This window comes from Delphinapterus leucas, chromosome 1 (genome assembly GCF_059928025.1).
Source record: "Delphinapterus leucas isolate spDelLeu-1000000601 "Yukka" chromosome 1, BTC_Dleu_Yukka2, whole genome shotgun sequence".
Taxonomy (NCBI): domain Eukaryota; kingdom Metazoa; phylum Chordata; class Mammalia; order Artiodactyla; family Monodontidae; genus Delphinapterus; species Delphinapterus leucas.
The window spans coordinates 102,083,970-102,102,942 of NC_143129.1; the positions used below are offsets into that span (position 1 = coordinate 102,083,970).

The 18,973-nt window shown below is 40.0% G+C and overlaps 1 protein-coding gene across 6 annotated transcripts in view; it reads right to left on the minus strand.

Moving 5' to 3' along the window:
• CDC14A (cell division cycle 14A) overlaps positions 1 to 18,973 on the minus strand; it is a 184,039-nt gene that overhangs the window by 42,745 nt on the left and 122,321 nt on the right. For all 6 annotated transcript variants that reach the window (XM_022584226.2, XM_089923118.1, XM_022584224.2 and 3 more), the window contains one exon: positions 9,973 to 10,111. In XM_022584226.2, the coding sequence (XP_022439934.1) occupies positions 9,973 to 10,111 (139 nt within the window). The remainder of the gene's footprint in view (positions 1 to 9,972; positions 10,112 to 18,973) is intronic.

Consider the following 18,973-nt stretch of genomic DNA (forward strand, 5'->3'; position numbering starts at 1 on the left):
ACAGTGCAAACTCAAACCTATGCAATGTGCTTGTTAGTTTAATAAACAAATCACAATATTGTCTATTATTAAGTTCTTTTGTTCACAATATTTCAAAATTTAAGTACTGTATTTTAGGAAAGACAAGTTCTTAAATCTTCAAAAAGGATCATTAAAAAAATTTAATCCATATTTCTTGACCTAGCCCATGTATCTTAAAAAAATACTATAAATAAATTATAATTTAAAACTCAAGCAGTTATTGTTAGACATTTTTAAGCACTTCTCCATTTTCTTGAACAGGTTTTCTTCATCTTATTTTTAGTAATTTCCTGAAATAAAAACCAGCGGTTGAACTATTAATTTCTATTGTTGTTCAATCCAATTGTGAAACTAACCAAATGCCATAAGCACCAAACTAAATGTTGAATAAGCTGATATCTACAAGTAAAAATAAGCCACAGACTCTTGTTACACAATGTGGTTGGTGGACCAGTAGCATAGTTATCACCTGGGAGCTTGTTGGAAAGTGCATTTCACAAAATCCCCAAATGAATGTTACACACTTTAATAGCTGAGAAGTACTGCAGATAACCAAAGGCTTATAACTAAATTACAATGCTGAAAAATATCCAATTTACTGGAAGTTGATGAAAATATCTATGATAATAAAGCAGAATGGGGCAATTTCTGATTTATGGGTTTAGGAACAAAAGAGTTCAGCCACAACATTGCTTTCTTAAAGATAACTTCAAAGTGAAAGCTCTACTTTGCAAATACAGAACGCCCTGCAGAATCCAGATTTAAGCTCTGAGTTCTTACTGCCTCAGGAGGATTTTAAAAAATAAAAACAATAACATCATATCAGTTCCCATAAGTAAAGGATCTCTGTGAGCTGAAAGTCCCCATGGGAACTGCATACCTGTCCCTCAAGGATCCCTTTCTAATGAATGAAAGCTTCAATGGATCATGATCCAGAGGTCAGCATAGTATCACACAGTGAATATTCAATAAAACAAATCATAAAAGCAGCCTGGGGCTTCCCTGGTGGCGCAGTGGTTGAGAGTCCGCCTGCCGATGCAGGGGACACGGGCCCGGGAAGATCCCACATGCCGTGGAGCAGCTGGGCCCGTGAGCCACGGCCGCTGAGCCTGCGTGTCCGGAGCCTGTGCTCCGCAACGGGAGAGGCCACAACAGTGAGAGGCCCTCATACCACAAAAAAAAAAAAAAGCAGCCCTGATCCTGTCTATATACTATATATATTCTACAGGCTCTCTCTGAGAAGGATGAGTTTAGACTTGTCTCAGTAACAAAAGAGGCATGGTTGTGCAGCATTTTAAGAACTTTGAGGATATTTGGTAGAAGACATACTTTGGGTGCAGAATGGTATTTTTAGCTTAAGAATACGAACTTCAAGTAGAAGAAAAACACCTGATGGTTGTTTTGCAAATAGCTTTATTTATATGCTAGAAAAAAATTTAAATATAAAATTTCAGTCCGTTACAAAAGGGATGTCTTGATCAGCCAATACATAAATTCATCAGTTCACAAGGATGTTAATAAACATCTCTCTTACTGCTGGTGACATTAAGAGGAAGATTTCTTCAAGGCATAGAAATCAACACCTGGGTACACTTTGGTGTTCAAGGACTAGCACGATGTGACGAACCAGCTTTCCTAAAGTCACAGATTTAGAATTAACATTATCTAAAAAGCACTGACTGGATTTTTCACTTCTGAAAGAATACAATCCCTCTAACTTGTTCAGTCATTTTCGACAGATGAAAACCTATTAGAAAACTTTTTAATCCTCTTTCTTTCCTAATGAACCTGTTACTTATTCATGCTTCTACGTCATCACTGACATCATGCTCTTCATTTCTCATATCGTTAGTCAGTCTCCAAAGCCTGAGATTGATTTCCTTGAAATGCCCTGGTGCCCATCTCTAATTCTTCGGTCTAACTTCCAGCCCCTTTGACAAGTCCCCGTCCCCTAGATTTTAGTAGTAGTCTCCTTTTTAGCCTCTCTGACTACAATCTCCCTCCATTCTATTCATCTTATACATTGCTGCAGCCCAATCTTCCTTAAATAACATGTCAATCATGCAACTCTACTACATCAAATACTCCAAAGTAGAAATATGATGAATAAGAGCAGTCTGGAATATACATGTTCAAATTAGGATCTGTGTATCTTACTGTACATATTTACTGACTATCTACCCAAATGTATACAATGTACACAGATGTATTAGTTTCTTCTCTGAACAAAGCTGCTATCACAAATTACCACAAGCTTAGTGGCTTAGAAGAACACATATTTACTTTCGTACAGTTGTGGAGGTCAGGGGTCCATCATCAGCTTCACTGAGCTAAAGTCAAATTGTTGGCAGGGTTGGTTCGCTCTGGAGACTATGAAGGGAGAATCTGTTTCCTTGCCTTTTTCAGCCACCAGTGGCTGCCCATACTCCTTGGTGTATGGTCCCGTCCTCCAGCTTCAATCCAATCTCTGTTTCTATCATCACATCACCTTCTTGTCTAGTTGACTCCTCCTGTGTCCCTGTGATTACACTGAACCCATCAGAATAATCTCTTCGCTCTGAGATCTTTTACTTGATCATATTTGCAAACTCCCCATTTATAAGATCAAGTGGGGTTTATTCCAGAGATGTAAGTCTCATTCAATATTTTTAAAAAATCAGTGTAACCCACCATATTAACAGGCTAAAGAAGAAAATCACATGATCATATCAATGAAGAAAAAGCGTTTGACAAAATTCAACACCTGCTTATAATAAGAACTCTCAGAAATACAGAAATAGAGGGGAACCTCCTCAACTTGATAAACCTCCAATTAATATTTCATGGTGAATGCCTGGATATTTTCCCCCACCAAGACTGGGAACAAGGGAAGGGTGTCTGTTTTCGCCACAATTATTCAAGTTCTAGCTGGTGCACCAAGGGAAAAAAGGGAAGTAAAAGACATAGAGATTGGAAAGGTAACAAAATTCTCCCTATTTGTAGATGACATGATTGTCTATGCAGCAATCCCCAGGAATTCACACACATTTCTTTCTCTCTCTTTCTTAAATTTCAGGATACAAAATAAGTATAGATAGAAAGTCAATTGTATTTCTACGTATGAGCAATTAATACATGGACACTGAAATTAAAAAAACGGTATCATTTATAATCACTCAAAAAAATTGAAATACTTAGGTGTAAATCTAACAAAACAGGACTTATATGATGAAAGCTAAACAATGATGATGAAAGAAATCAAAGAAGATATAAATAAATGAAAAGACATATTGTGTTTATGGATTAGAAGACTCAACAACAGTAAAGATGTCAATTCTCCCAAAACTGATATAGAGATTTAACACATTTGCATCAAAATTGCAGAATGATATTTTTGTAGATGTGGACAAGATTATTCTAAAATTTATATGGAAAAGAAAATAAACTGGCATTGCTAAGACAATTTTGTTAAAGAATGAAAAATGGGAGGAGTCATTCTTCTGTTAAGGCTCTCTATATAAGTACAGTATCAAGAGAGTACAGTATTGGAGGAAGAATAGAAAAATACATCAATGGAACAGAATAAAGAACAAAGAAATATGCCCATCTAATTGTTGACAGAGATGTAAAAGTAATTCAATGGAGAAAAAATAACCTTTTCAACAAATGGTGCCACAACAACTGGACATCTATAGGCAAAAAAAAAAAAAAAAAAAGAACCTTGACCTAAGTCTCACATCTTACACAAAAGTAACTCAAAAGGAGTCATAAACTTATGACTATGGGATCTATGGCTAAGCAAAGAGATCTTAGATCTGATACTAAAAGCATGATCTAAAAAAGGAAAAAACTGATAAATTGGACTTCATCAAAATTTAAAACTTTTGCTCTGTGAAAGATTCTATTAAGAGGATGAAAGACAAGTTACAGACAGAGAAAATATCTGCAAACCATTTATCAGACAAAGGACTAGTACCTAGAACATTAAAGAACTCTCAAAACTCAATAATAAGAAAACAAATCACTCAAAGAATAAACAAAAGATTTGAACAGATGCTTCATCAAAAAGTTATAGGGATGGCAAATAAGTACATGAAAAGTTGTTCATTATTACTTACAGTTACAATTTCAATGCAAACCAAACCCACAAAGATATATCATTACACACCTAGCAGAATGGCTGAAAAAAAATGCTGGCAAATATGAAGAGAAACTCTATCACTCAAACACTGCTGGTGAAAATGTAAAATGGTACAGCCACTCTGGAAAACAGTTTGACATTTCTTATAAAACTAAACACGTACCATACAATCCAGCAATTGCACTTTTGGGCACTTAACCCAGAGAAATGAAAACTTACGTTTGAACAAACCTGTACATGAACATTTATAGCATCTTTATTCATAATAGCTGAAAACTGGAAACAGTTCAGCTATCCTTCAACAGGTGAATGGTTAACAGACAGCAGTACATTCATACCTTGGAATGCTACTCAGCCACAAAAAGGAACAATTATTGCTACATGCAACACCCTGGAGGAATCTCCAGAGAATTATACTGAGTGAAAAACACCAAGCCCGAAAGGTTACATGCTCTATAATTCCATATATATAACACTCTTGAAATGACAAAATATATAAAGGAAGGACAGATTGGCAGTTGTCAGGAGTCAAGGAGGGGATGTGGGCAGGGAGGAAGTGAGAGTAGCTATAAAAAGGCAATGTGAGGGATTCTTGCAGTGATGGAAATGTTATATCTTAACTGTATCAATGTCAATATCCTGATTGTGATATTATACTATAGTTTTGCTAGATGGTAGCATTAGGAGAAAGTGGGTAAAGGGTACACAAGAGTTCTTTCTGTCATTTCTTACAACTGCGTGTTAATCTACAATTATCCCAAAGTAAAAATTTTAATTAAAAAAGTGTGTGTGTGTGTGTGTGTGTGTGTATTATAGTTGGATCACTTCACTCCTCTGCTCAAAACCCTCTGCTGACTTTTCATCTCATGCAAAGAAAAGCCAAACTCCTACAAAGGCCTAGAAGGATGCCTGATCTGACTTTTTCCTCTTGGCCTCATCTCCCTTGCTCTCCCCATCAGCCATGGTGGCCTCAGACACATTCCCACTCAGAGCCTCAGCAGCTGTTCCCTCAGAGGAAAACCCTCTTCTCCAAAACACCCACGATTTATTCTATCAGTTCTTCGAGATCTTTGCTCAAAAGTCTTCAATGAGCCCCACCACTACCACGCTATTTAAAACTGCCTTCTCTTCCTTCTCCTATTCTTCTGTGCTTCATTTTTCTGCATCACACCAATCATGGTCAGAGAAACTATATAATTTATGCATTTTTTTATTAACCACACAACCAATCAACCCTCCCCCACCTTCTTCTTCCTCCCCTCCCCCTTCCCCCTCTCCTCGTCCTCTTTCTTTTTCTTCCATCTCTATAGGTCAGAAATTACTCTTTCACTGCAGCTTACCAGGTGCAAAGAACACTGCCTACCAGTGGCTTTCAACAAATAGTCGTTGAAGGAAGGAAGGCAGGAAATGAGGGAGAAAAGGAGGCATCCCTGCAATCTGGGACAAGAATGATATGGACAGGTATATTAAAGACCACTGAAAAAAACTTAAAACCAACAGAAAATTGTAACAGTAATGTTCAAGATGGAAAATTATTTTAAAGTTTTATCATTAGGAGCTTGTTAAAAGAAAGTAGAACCATAAATGAACCCTTTCCCTCTCACGGTTTATATGTAACAGAGGAAGTAAACTTTTATCAGCTAATAGGAGCAACATGAGAAAGGTAAGAGAAAAATCACTACTGGCATAAAACGTAGCTTGGAAGAAGGCTTGAGGTCATGTTTGGAATGGTTAGAGAAAGGCATGTTAAATAACCTTGCCCAGCAGGATGGTTAGAAAAAGTCAGGGAAGGAACTGAACAGAAGTGCTTGACCACCAGAGTCCCCCAGGCTCCCTGTGACCCAGCACCTCCTCCAGCAGACCACAGCACCGCTCTGCAGAGGAGCGGAGACTACCTTGGTGCCTCATGCTCCTCTGCTACCCACCTAAGCAAGTGGTCCCTCATCCCCTTGGTTACCACACCCCAGAAGTTGCTAGGTAGAAAGTCATCAGAGGACTCGTACCCTCTGGCCTCTACTGATGACCCACCTGGCTCTAAAAGCTTTTCAGAACAAAACCCATCATGTCTCACATCCTGGTCTACCTTTGTCACACCAGACGATCAACACTTCCAGGTAATCCAACATCAACCAGGCCCTTATTTCCAAATGACTCTCTTATCCCCTAATTTCCCATCCCACACCCTCAAATCCAATATTGTCTTATACATAGATTCTTTGTAGAAAATAGAAAAGGAAATGCTTCACAACTTGTTTTATGAAGCCAGCATAACCCTGATACCAAAACTTAACCAAAGTATTAAAGAAAAGAAAATTACATACCAATGTCCTTCATGAATACAGATACAGAAATCCTTAACAAATATTAGCATATTGAATCCAGCCATATGAAAAAATAATAGCACATCATGCACATCATAGCTCCACATTCAAAAATCAATGTAATTCACATTAGAAGATTATGATTATCTTGATAAATGTAGAAAAAAACTGACAAAATTCAAAACCCATTATTAATAAAAATTCTCAAACTAAAAAGAGAAGGTAATTTCCTCATTCAGATAAAGGTCATCTATGAAAACCCCACAGCTAACGTCATACTTAACGATGAAAGACTGAATGCCTTCCCCCTAAGACTGAGAACAAGACAAGGATGTCCATTTTCACCACTTCTAACTAACACTGTAATGGAAATCTTAGCAACGAGAAAAAAGGAAAAAAAAAAAATTACCAGAACTAATGAATGAAAATAGTAAGGTTGCAGGATAAGAAGTTAATTTTTAAAAATCAGTTTCAGCAAAATTTTTAATTTTGCTCATTAAAAAACATACAGCACATACATCTGACAAAGAACTCATATCTAAAATATATATACAAATATTGAATCATTATGTTGTACACCTGAAACTAATATAATGTTTTATGTCCATCATGCCTCAATTAAAAAAAAAAAATCTCACTGAAAAGCAAAAGTGCTCTTGTAAAGCTGCCAGATACAACCTTAACTGCTTTTCCTAATATTAAATAATTTGTAGAATAACAACATCAGCTCTGTATATAGTACTGTGAAAAATAATGGTTTTATATTAACTTCAACAAATATTTTTAATTAAAAAATAAAGAACTACCACAGAAAAAAATTTTTACTGGGTAAAGACTTGGTCCAAACACCTCACAAAGGAGATACATATATAAAAGGTGTTCAAGATCATGAGTCATCAGGAAAATACAAATTAAGATACTATTTCACACCAACCAGAACGGCTTTCCCCCACCAGTCATCCCCCTCCCCTGCTGCTGGCCTCTATTGTCATGTCCCTGTCAGAAATCATCTTGTATATAAACTTATACACTTGTTTATTGTGTGTTCCTTCCACTAGAGATACTGACACCCTGGGAGGAAAGGACCTCGTCTGTTGCATTCACTGTTGCAGCCCCAGGATCAGGAGCATTGCCTGGCAGAGAGTGTGCACCTGACATACATCTGTTGAAAGAATGAATGTCACTAACACAGTAAAGTATGTCTTCTGCCATGAGGTACATCAGGACATAGTCTCTTTTTATTTTTTTAGTGAGCTGGGCTTTTTGTAATCTTTATTGGAGTATAATTGCTTCACAATACTGTGTTAGTTTCTGTTGTACAACAAATCAGCCATATGCATACATATATCCCCATATCCCCTCCCTCTTGAGCCTCCCTCCCACCCTCCTTATCCCACCCCTCTAGGTCATCGCAAAGCATGAAAAGACAGCCCTCAGAATGGGAGAAAATATTTGCAAAACACATAGTCTTGAATAAGGAAAATAGGAGAGAAGGAGAAAACAAAATAAGTGTACACAATTAAGTAAAGCAAAATACTACGTCTGGTGCCACTTAGAGGCATAAAGTAAATTAGGCCATAGACCAATACGTAGAAGGAGGCAATCAGAAAAGCCTGTGAAAGCCCATGAGTAATGCAGACATTTCTCCATAGAAATGGCTCTATAGGAAATACTGCAAAATATAGAAGATATAGTGCCTCAGATCGAGAACCTGCCTTCAGGAAGGTTCTGACCTAAACATTAGTAATAACTGATTTTAATATCTCGTTATATAAGGAAGTCATTCCTGCACCTCAGATTCACAGATAGTAGAAAACTACAGTATTGACTCACACCTAAGTAAATAACCTAAGTTTTGCCGCTTAAGTATCTATAAATGAAAAAGTCTTCAACTTAGAATGCCTTTGCCTCATAACCCTAATTTCTTCTGTTATTATTTTGAGACATGGCAGAGAGAGAAGGCAGAGTAGGGAGTAGGAAGGAGGAGTATGCAGGCATGAAGTGGGAAGGTTGTGGCATCTGGCGGCCTGAGGCATCTAGGTGAATTTGACCAGTGGCGTTCTCAGGAAAATCTCCTCACCTTGTGAACTGTGCCTAGCAGAGAGCCGGGGGCAAGGTGAGTATTCGGTAGGTACCTAATGAATGAACATTCTGCCAAACAATGATTTTAAGAGATGGCTTAAAGATCCAGGTTTAGGAATGTTTTTTTGTTTTCTAACCCTAAGGCCATTTATCCAACTTTAGTAAGTAATTAGTACAACAAGCCCCTGGCAGATACACAGCACAAAGTCCCATGCTGTAGGCACACATAATGCAAAATAATGGAAACCTCTGGCAGAGAATCTGACAAGAAGAAAGCTCTAAAATAATATAATTATTTTATTTGTATCTCACAGGCCAAAAACCTAGGAACTTGTCTTCTTAATGATCCTGTTCTTGGGTATTTTTTCCTTGTGTATTCATTACACTTCCACCTCATTCTTTTAAGCTAAGGTATAACTGCACATGTTTCAGCATGTCTTCTCCTATCACTTATTCCCTCTGGGATTGGCAATTAAAGTAACTGCTCAGTAGGCTATTTCAAATCCTTTTATCCATTTCAGATGCTTAAAGCTTGCTTACAGCATCTTTCTATGAAATTCATGATCATTTGTTTCTCACCGACATAAAATGATTTAAATGGGAAAGGAATTATCTGGAAAAGAATGCTATTCCGTATAGATCCACACCAGAATAAAAAGAAAAAATGAAATTTCAGTATAAGACATCACCAATTGATTTTAGAGCTAGACCTCAATCAGCTAGTGCTAATTTCATCTCTTCATTTTCTTAATGGGTAAATTAATGGTAATTTCGGAAATTTTAAGGGGAAATCAGAAAGGATTGTACTCTTACAGGTTAAACCTCTCCGCCTTGCCGGCTGGGGTTTGACAAACAGTTAATGAATGAGTACGTGAACAGATGAAAGAAGGAATTTATAAGTATTCTTCTAAATAATGGTCATAAAGCTAGTTAGTGGTATAGCCAGGACTAAAACCCAGTCTTCTTTATTTCTTCCTTGGTAACTCATAAGCTGCAGCTACATGAGCAGCTTAGTTAGTTGTCAAAGGAGCGGCAATGTCATCGAAATCCTGGACTGACCTCTGTAGTGTGTTTTTTCTCATTCTGCTTTTAGATGTGCAAACAAAAAAAAAGAATGAAAAGTGCCAAGTGGGCTGACATAAGAAAATTGCACTGTAGCCAGATCACACATAGAAAATGACAGAAAAAAGGTAGGCAGAGACGGCTCTGTGATTTTCTCCTCACTCTCACCTGATCTAAGAAATATAAAAGGTACAAAGTTAGAATGCATTAGCTGTCAAATCAACAACGTTCCATTAGAGGTACAGCCTTCTCTAACAATGCAGCCATTTCACAACCACGGGCTTGACATAGTCCACAACCAGGGAACAAGCGGCAGAAATAATCAGGAACAAGAACATCATGTGATAATGGAGACACTATACTTACTCTTCCAGGAAGTGCTGCTGGGGTCCTATAATAGAGCCGGGCCGGCATATTCTGATCCAAGCAATTATTTCCGCGTGTGTAAACCTGTAATGTTTCATGACATAACAGGCTATCAAGGTCCCTGTTCTTCCAAGACCAGCTGTAAGAAAGGGAAACACAACAAGAAATACAAAATACAGCAAATGTACCCACAAAAACTCTGAAATTAAACCCTGTCCAGAAGTTGCTATGGTTTCAAATATAATACAAGATTTTTAAACCCAGGCAATAATGTAATGCTTTTTCATGATTGGGTGGCGGCGGGGGGGGGGGGGGGGCGGTTGAAAGATAATTCTAACTCAAGAAATTTTAAAAAAATAGATCATAGGATCAAAATAAACATACGTAAAAATATATATAAAAGTCAGAGCAAGTATCTTGAAAATTATGGAGAGTTCAACCCCCGAGGGCCTTTGAGAATGACCGTCACTGTGAACATTGTTAAGGCAATACTGGTTCCAGACAAGCACTTGCAAAATATCAGCTGTCAGGGACTTCCCTGGTGGTCCAGTGGTTAAGACTCCACGCTCCCAATGCAGGGGGAGCCCAGGTTCGATCCCTGGTTGGGGAACTAAGATCCCACATTTCGCCGCAACTAAGCCCACATACCGCAACCAGAGAAGCCTGTGTGCCACACCAAAGAGCCAGTTCAGCCAAAAGTAAATAAATAAATTCTTTTAAATATATAAACTAACTTAAAAAAAAAATCAGCTGTCAGGTGTCCCCATGCTCCCCATCCTTAGCTCCAGCCCAGGCTGAGATGAACCTTCAGTTAACAGTTTGTGGACTTCCCTGGTGGTGCAGTGGTTAAGAATCTGCCTTCCAACGCAGGGGACGTGGGTTCAAGCCCTGGCCCGGGAAGATCCCACATGCCACGGAGCAACTAAGCGCGTGCACCACAACTACTGAGCCCACGTGCCACAACTACTGAAGCTCATGCGCCTAGAGCCTGTGCTCTGCAACAAGGGAAGCCACCGCAACAAGAAGCCTGTGCACTGCAACAAAGAGTAGTCCCCACTCGCTGCAACTAGATAAAGCCCACACACAGCAAGACCCAATGCAACAAAAAAATAATTAATTAAAAAAAAAAAACTTTGTGTGTGTGACTCTGAGTCAGCGTAACTGATTATATTATCATGGTCATTTTTTTAAGGCTATGTAAATGGTGAGGTTTTTTTCAACTTATCGTAGAATAAGGAATTATAGAATCAAAGTAAGAAGACACCATAAGCATCATCAGGCCCCATTAGCTGCCTAACTCATGACTGTTTCAATACTATCTCCACCAGGTGGTCCTAACCTCTATGTAACTCCTTCAGAGACCAGGATTTCATTATTTCCTCAGCCAATAGGTATTGATGGAGCAGCTACTACCTGCCAAGTACTGTGCTAGAAGCTGGGGATAAGGTGACGAATAAAACAGACATGGTCCTGGCCCTTATGACAGCACACAATCCACTAAGAACCAAGCCAACAGAAGTGCTCAAGTTTCCTTTCTTGAGGCTCTTAAATTTTTTGGAAACTTTTGTGTCAACATATTTCTTATGTTGAACCCAATTTCTGGTATGTAGGAGAAATTAATATAATTAGAAATGATTTTCAAGGATGTATTGGTTACGATCATGATCAAAATGTTCTTCAAAGGGTTTTTACAAATTGCAATTTCTTTTTCCTCTCTCCACAGAAACAAAAGTGATAGAATGAAGATGGCGGTGTGGGAAGACGCGGAGTTAGCATCTCCCCACGATTAGGGCACCTGCCAGCCACCAGTGGGGGACTCTGACGCCCAAGGAGATGGGAGGAACCCCCAAGTGAACCAGTAGGATGTGGGGGGACTGAGGAGGGAGCAGAAGTGGAGGCCAGACAGGATCGGTGCCCCTGAGGCCAGGGAGATCAGGAGAGGCAGGCAGGAGGGACTCTCCAGGAAGAGCAGGAGAGGAGTGGAGGGCGATCACCTGGCCCTCCAGGGAGCCTGCTGAGCTCCCAAGCCGGTACCCCCTCTCCAAAGCCCCATCAAGGCCACGTGGGTCCTGGGGCCATAAGAAGGAGGCTGGGGAGATCAGGAGAGGCAGGTGGGAGGAGGCATCTGGGAGGAGTGGGAGAGGTGCGGAGGGCAATTGTCCTGGCAACTCGGGCCTGGGGGAGCCTGCTGAGCTCCTAGGCCGGTTCCCTGCACTCCAAGGCTGCCCCCCACCACTGGGGGCATAGGAGGGAGGCTGGGGAGATCAGGAGAGGTAGGCAGGAGGAGCCCTCCCAGACCGGAGGAGCAGGAGAGGAGAGGAGGGCATCTGCCCCACTCACTGAGGCCCAGGAAGTCTGCTGGCCTCCCAGGTGAGGTCCCCTGCTCTCTGAGACCAGGGATGGGGGGCACACCTGGGCCCCTTATGTTCCTTGAGCCTAAGCCCCACCCTCCACAGCCCCCAGGGCCTTTTCCAGCCCTGTGGGTCCTGAGCATTGGCCCTACCCACCGCCCAAACCTTGCCCTTGCTTAGGCCCTGCCCTCCACAGCCAAGGCCTTTTCCTTTATTTATTTATTTTTCTTTTCCCTCCTCCTCTTTTTTACTATTGTGGTACTGATGTACCTTCCGGTTGTTGATTCATCTCTATTTTTATTTTTATATTCTTTCTAACATATCTGTCAGTTTCCTAATCTAAATTTTTTTTACTTTGTTATTCTATTTTTTTTTTTTTGGCCATCCCACACAACTTGCAGGACCTTAGTTCACAAGCCGGGGGTCAGGCTGAAGCTCCTGCGGTGGGAGGTCCGAGTCCGAACCACTGGACAAACAGAGAACCTCAGACCCCAGGGAATAGTCATCAGAATGAGGTCTCACAAAGTTCCTCATCTCAGCACCAAAACTTAGCTCTACACAATAGCCTACAAACTCCACTGTTGGAAGCCTCAGGCCAAACAATCAGTAAGACAGGAACAAAATCCCACTCATAACAAAAAAAAAGAGACAGAAAAAAGGATGTCACAGATGAAGGAGCAAGGTAAAAACCTACAAGACCAAATAAATGAAGAGAAAAAAGGCAATCTACCTAAAAAAGAATTCAGAGCAATGACAGTAAAGATGATCCAGAATCTTGGAAATAGAATGGAGGCACAGATTGAGAAAATACAAGAAATGTTTAACAAGATCTAGAAGAACTAAAGAACAAACAAACAGAGATGAACAACACAATGACTGAAATGAAAAATACACTAGAAGGAATCAACAGCAGAATAACTGAGGCAGAAGAACGGAAGTGAGCTGGAAGACAAAATGATGGAAATACCTGCAAGGAGCAGAATAAAGAAAAAAGGATGAAAAGAATTGAGGACAATCTCAGAGACCTCTGGAGTAGCACTAGATGCACGAACATTCAAACTGGAGGGGTCCCAGAAGAAGAAGAGAAAAAGAAAGGGTCTGAGAAAATATTTGAAGAGATTATAGTTGAAAACTTCCCTAACATGGGAAAGGAAATAGTCACCCAAGTCCAGGAAGCACAGAGAGTTCCATACAGAATAAACCCTAGGAAAAACACACCAAGACACATGCTAATCAAACTAACAAAAATTAAATTCAAAGAAAAACTATTAAAAGCAGAAAGGGAAAAACAAAAAATAACACACAAAGGAATCCCCATAGGTTATCAACCGATTTTTCAAAGGAAACTCTGCAGTCCAGAAGGCAGTGGCAGAATATACGTAAGGAGAATGAGGAGAAGAGCTTCAAGATGGCAGAAGAGTAAGACGCGGAGGTCACCTTCCTCCCCACAGATAAATCAGAAATACATCTACACGTGGAACAACTCCTACAGAACACCTACTGAACGGTGGCAGAAGACCTCAGACCTCCCAAAAGGCAGGAAACTCCCCACGTACCTGGGTAGGGAAAAAGAAAAAAGAAAAAACAGAGACAAAAGAATAGGGACGGCACTGGCACCACTGGGAGGGAGCTGTGAAGCAGGGAAAGTTTCCACACACTAGGAAGCCCCTTCGTGGGCAGAGAATGAGGGTGGCGGAGGGGGAAGCTTCAGAGCCATGGAGGACAATGCAGCAACAGGGGTGCTGAGGGCAAAGCAGAGAGATTCCTGCACAGAGGATCGGTGCTGACCGGCACTCACCAGCCCGAGAGGCTTGTCTGCTCACCCGTCAGGATGGACGGGGGCTGGGAGCTGAGGCTCGAGCTTCGGTTGGATCCCAGGGAGAGGATTGGGGTTGGCGGCGTGAAGACAGCCTGAAGGGGGCTAGTGCGCCACAGCTAGCAGGGAGGGAGTGCGGGAAAAGTCTGCACCTGCTGAAGAGGCAAGAGACTTTTTCTTTCCTCTTTGTTTCCTGGTGCATGAGGAGAGGGGATTAAGAGCGCTGCTTAAAGGAGCTCCAGAGACAGGCACGAGCCGCGGCTAAAAGCGCGGACCCCAGAGACGGGCATGAGACGCTAAGGCAGCTGCTGCAGCCACCAAGAAGCCTGTGTGCAAGCACAGGTCACTATCCACACCTCCCCTCCCGGGAGCCTGTGCAGCCTGCCACTGCCAGGGTCCCGTGATCCAAGGACAACTTCCCCGGGAGAACACACAGCACGCCTCGGGCTGATGCAACATCATGCCGGCCTCTGCTGCCGCAGGCTCGCCCAACATTGCGTACCCCTCCCTCCCCCCGGCTTGAGTGAGCCACAGCTCCCGAATCAGCTGCTCCTTTAACGCCGTCCTATCTGAGCGAAGAACAAATGCCCTCAGGCGACCTACACGCAGAGGCAGGTCCAAATCCAAGGCTGAACCCCAGGAACTGTGTGAACAAAGAAGAGAAAGGGAAATTTCTCCCAGCAGCCTCTTAAACCTCCACATTCAACTTGATATACCCTGCATCTGTGGAATACCTGAATAGACAACAAATCATTCCAAATTGAGGAGATGGACTTTGGGAGAAATGATATATGTATTTTTCCCCCTTTTCTCTTTTTGTGGGGGTGTATGCGTATACTTCTGTCTGTGATTTTGTCTGTATAGCTTTGTTTTTACCATTTGTCCTGGGTTCTGTGTGTCCATTTTTTTTTTTTTTTTAGCATAGTTTTTAGCACTTGTTATCATTGGTGGATTTGTTTTTTGGTTTGGTTGCTCTCTACTTTCTTTTTTTATGTTTTTATTACTTAACAAAATTATTTTAATAATTATTTTTTATTTTAATAACTTTATTTTATTTTATTTTATTTTACCTTCTTCTTTCTTTCTTTCTCTTTTTTCCCCCTTTTATTCTGAGCCGTGTGGATGAAAGGCTGGCTCTTGGTGCTCCAGCCAGACGTCAGGGCTGTGTCTCTGAGGTGGGAGAGCCAAGTTCAGGACACTGGTCCACAACAGACCTCCCAGCTCCACATAATATCAAACAGCAAAAATCTCCAAGAGATGTCCATCTCAACACCAAGACAGAGCTCCACTCAACGACCAACAAGCTACAGTGCTGGACACCCTATGCCAAACAACTACCAAGACAGGAACACAACCCCATCCATTAGCAGATAGGCTGCCTAAAATCATAATAAGGCCACAGACACCCCAAAACACACCACCAGAAGTGGACCTGCCCACCAGAAAGACAAGATCTAGCCTCATCCACCAGAACACAGGCAATAGTCCCCTCCACGAGGAAGCCTACAAAACCCACTAAACTAACCTTAGCCACTGGGAACAGACACCAAAAACAACGGGAACCACGAACTTGCAGCCTGCAAAAAGGAGACCCCAAACACAGTCAGTTAAGCAAAATGAGAAGACAGAGAAACACACAGAAGATGAAGGAGCAAGGTAAAAACCCACCAGACCTAACAAGTAAAGAGGAAATAGGCAGTCTACCTGAAAAATAATTCAGAATAATGATAGTAAAGATGATCCAAATCTTGGAAATACAATGGAGAAAATACAAGAAACGTTTAACAAGGACCTAGAAGAACTACAGAGCAAACAAACAGTGATGAACAACAAAATACATGATATTAAAAATTCTCTAGAAGTGATCAATAGCAGAATAACTGAGGCAGAAAAACGGATAAGTGACCTGGAAGGTAAAATAGTGGAAATAACTACTGCAGAGCAGAATAAAGAAAAAAGAATGAAAAGAATTGATGACAGTCTCAGAGACCTCTGGGACAACATTAAATGCACCAACATTCGAATTATACGGGTCCAAGAAGAAGAGAAAAAGAAAGGGACTGAGAAAATATTTGAAGAGATTATAGTTAAAAATTTCCCTAATATGTGAAAGGAAATAGTTAATCAAGTCCAGGAAGCATAGAGAGTCCCATGCAGGATAAATACAAGGAGAAACATGCCAAGACACATATTAATGAAACTATCAAAAATTAAATACAAATAAAAAATACTAAAAGCAGCAAGGGAAAAACAACAAATAGCATACAAGGGAATCCCCATAAGGTTAACAGCTGGTCTTTCAGCAGAAACTCTAGAAGCCAGAGGGAGTGGTATGACATATTTAAAGTGATGAAGGAGAAAAACCTACAACCAAGATTACTCTACCCAGCAAGGATCTCATTCAGATCTGACAGAGAAATTAAAACCTTTACAGACAAGCAAAAGTTTAGAGAATTCAGCACCACCAAACCAGCTTTACAACAAATGCTAAAAGAACTTCTCTAGGCAGGAAACAGAAGAGAATGAAAAGACCTACAATAACAAAGCCAAAACAATTAAGAAAATAGTAATAGGAACGTACATATCGATAACTACCTTACATGTAAATGGATTAAATCCTCCAACCAAAACACATACACTGACTGAATGAATACAAAAGCAAGACCTCTATATATGCTGTCTACAAGAGACCCACTTCAGACCTAGGGACACATACAGACTGAAAGTGAGGGGATGGAAAAAGATAATCCATGCAAATGGAAATCAAAGAAAGCTGGAGTAGCAATTCTCATATCAGACAAAATAGACTTTAAAACAAAGACTATTATAAGAGACAAAGAAGGACATTACATAATGATCATGGGATCAATCCAAAAAGATATAACAATTGTAAATATTTATGCACCCAACATAGGGGCACCTCAGTACATAAGGCATATACAAACAGCCATAAAAGGAAAAATCGACAGTAACATAATCATAGTAGGGGACTGTAACACCCACTTTCACCAATGGACAGATCATCCAAAATGAAAATAAATAAGGAAACACAAGCTTTAAATGATACATTAAACAAGATGGATTTAATTGATATTTATAGGACATTCCATCCAAAAACAACAGAATACACAATCTTCTCAAGTGCCCCTGAAACATTCTCTAGGATAGATCATATCTTGGGTCACAAATCAAGCCTTGGCAAATTTAAGAAAATTGAAATCGTATCAAGTATCTTTTCCAAACACACCCTATGAGACTAGATATCAATTACAGGAAAAAATCTGTAAAAACTACAAACACATGGAGGCTAAACAATACACTACTTAATAACCAAGAGATCACTGAAGAAATCAAAGAGGAAATCAGAAAATACCTAGAAACAAATGACAATGAAAACATGACGACCCAAAACCTACAGGATGCAGCAAAAGCAGTTCTAAGAGGGAAATTTATAGCAATACAATCCTACCTTAAGAAACAAGAAATGTCTCAAATAAACAACCTAACCTTACACCTAAAGCAATTAGAGAAAGAAGAACAAAAAAACCCCCAAAGTTAGAAGAAGGAAAGACATCATAAAGATCAAATCAGAAATAAATGAAAAAGAAATGAAGAAAACAATAGCAAAGATCAATAAAACTAAAAGCTGGTTCTTTGAGAAGACAAACAAAATTGATAAACCATCAGCCAGACTCATAAAGAAAAAAGGGAGACTCAAATCAATAGAATTAGAAATAAAAAAGGAGAACTAACAACTGACACTGCAGAAATACAAAGGACTATGAGAGATTACTACAAGCAAGTATATGCCAATAAAATGGACAACCTGGAAGAAATGGACAAATTCTTAGAAATGCACAACCTTCCGAGACTGAACCGGGAAGAAATAGAAAATGTGAACAGACCAATCACAAGCACTGAAATTGAAACTGTGATTTAAAGTCTTCCAACAAACAAAAGCCCAGGACCAGATGGCTTCACAGGCGAATTCTATCAAACATTTAGAGAAGAGCTAACACCTATCTTTCTCAAACTCTTCCAAAATATAGCAGAGGGAGGAACACTCCCAAACTCTTTCTACGAGGCCACCATCACCCTGATACCAAAACCAGACAAGGATGTCACAAAGAAAGAAAACTACAGGCCAATATCACTGATGAACATAGATGTAAAAATCCTCAACAAAATACTAGCAAACAGAATATCCAACAGCACGTTAAAAGGATCATACACCATGATCAAGTGGGGTTTATCCCAGGAATGCAAGGTTTCTTCAATATAAGCAAATCAATCAATGTGATACACCATATTAACAAATTGAAGGAGAAAAACCATATGATCATCTCAATAGATGCAGAGAAAGCTTTCGACAAAATTCAACAGTCATTTATGATAAAAACCCTGCAGGAAGTAGGCATAGAGGGAACTTTCCTCAACATAATAAAGGCCATATATGACAAACCCACAGCCAACATCATCCTCAATGGTGAAAAACTGAAAGCATTTCCACTAAGATCAGGAACAAGACAAGGTTGCCCACTCTCACCACTCTTATTCAACATAGTTTTGGAAGTTTTAGCCACAGCAATCAGAGAAGAAAAGGAAATAAAAGGAATCCAAATCGGAAAAGAAGTAAAGCTGTCACTGTTTGCAGATGACATGATACTATACATAGAGAATCCTAAAGATGCTACCAGAAAACTACTAGAGCTAATCAATGAATCTGGTAAAGTAGCGGGATACAAAATTAATGCACAGAAATATTTTGCATTCCTATACACTAAGGATGAAAAATCTGAAAGGGATATTAAGAAAACTCTCCCATTTACCACTA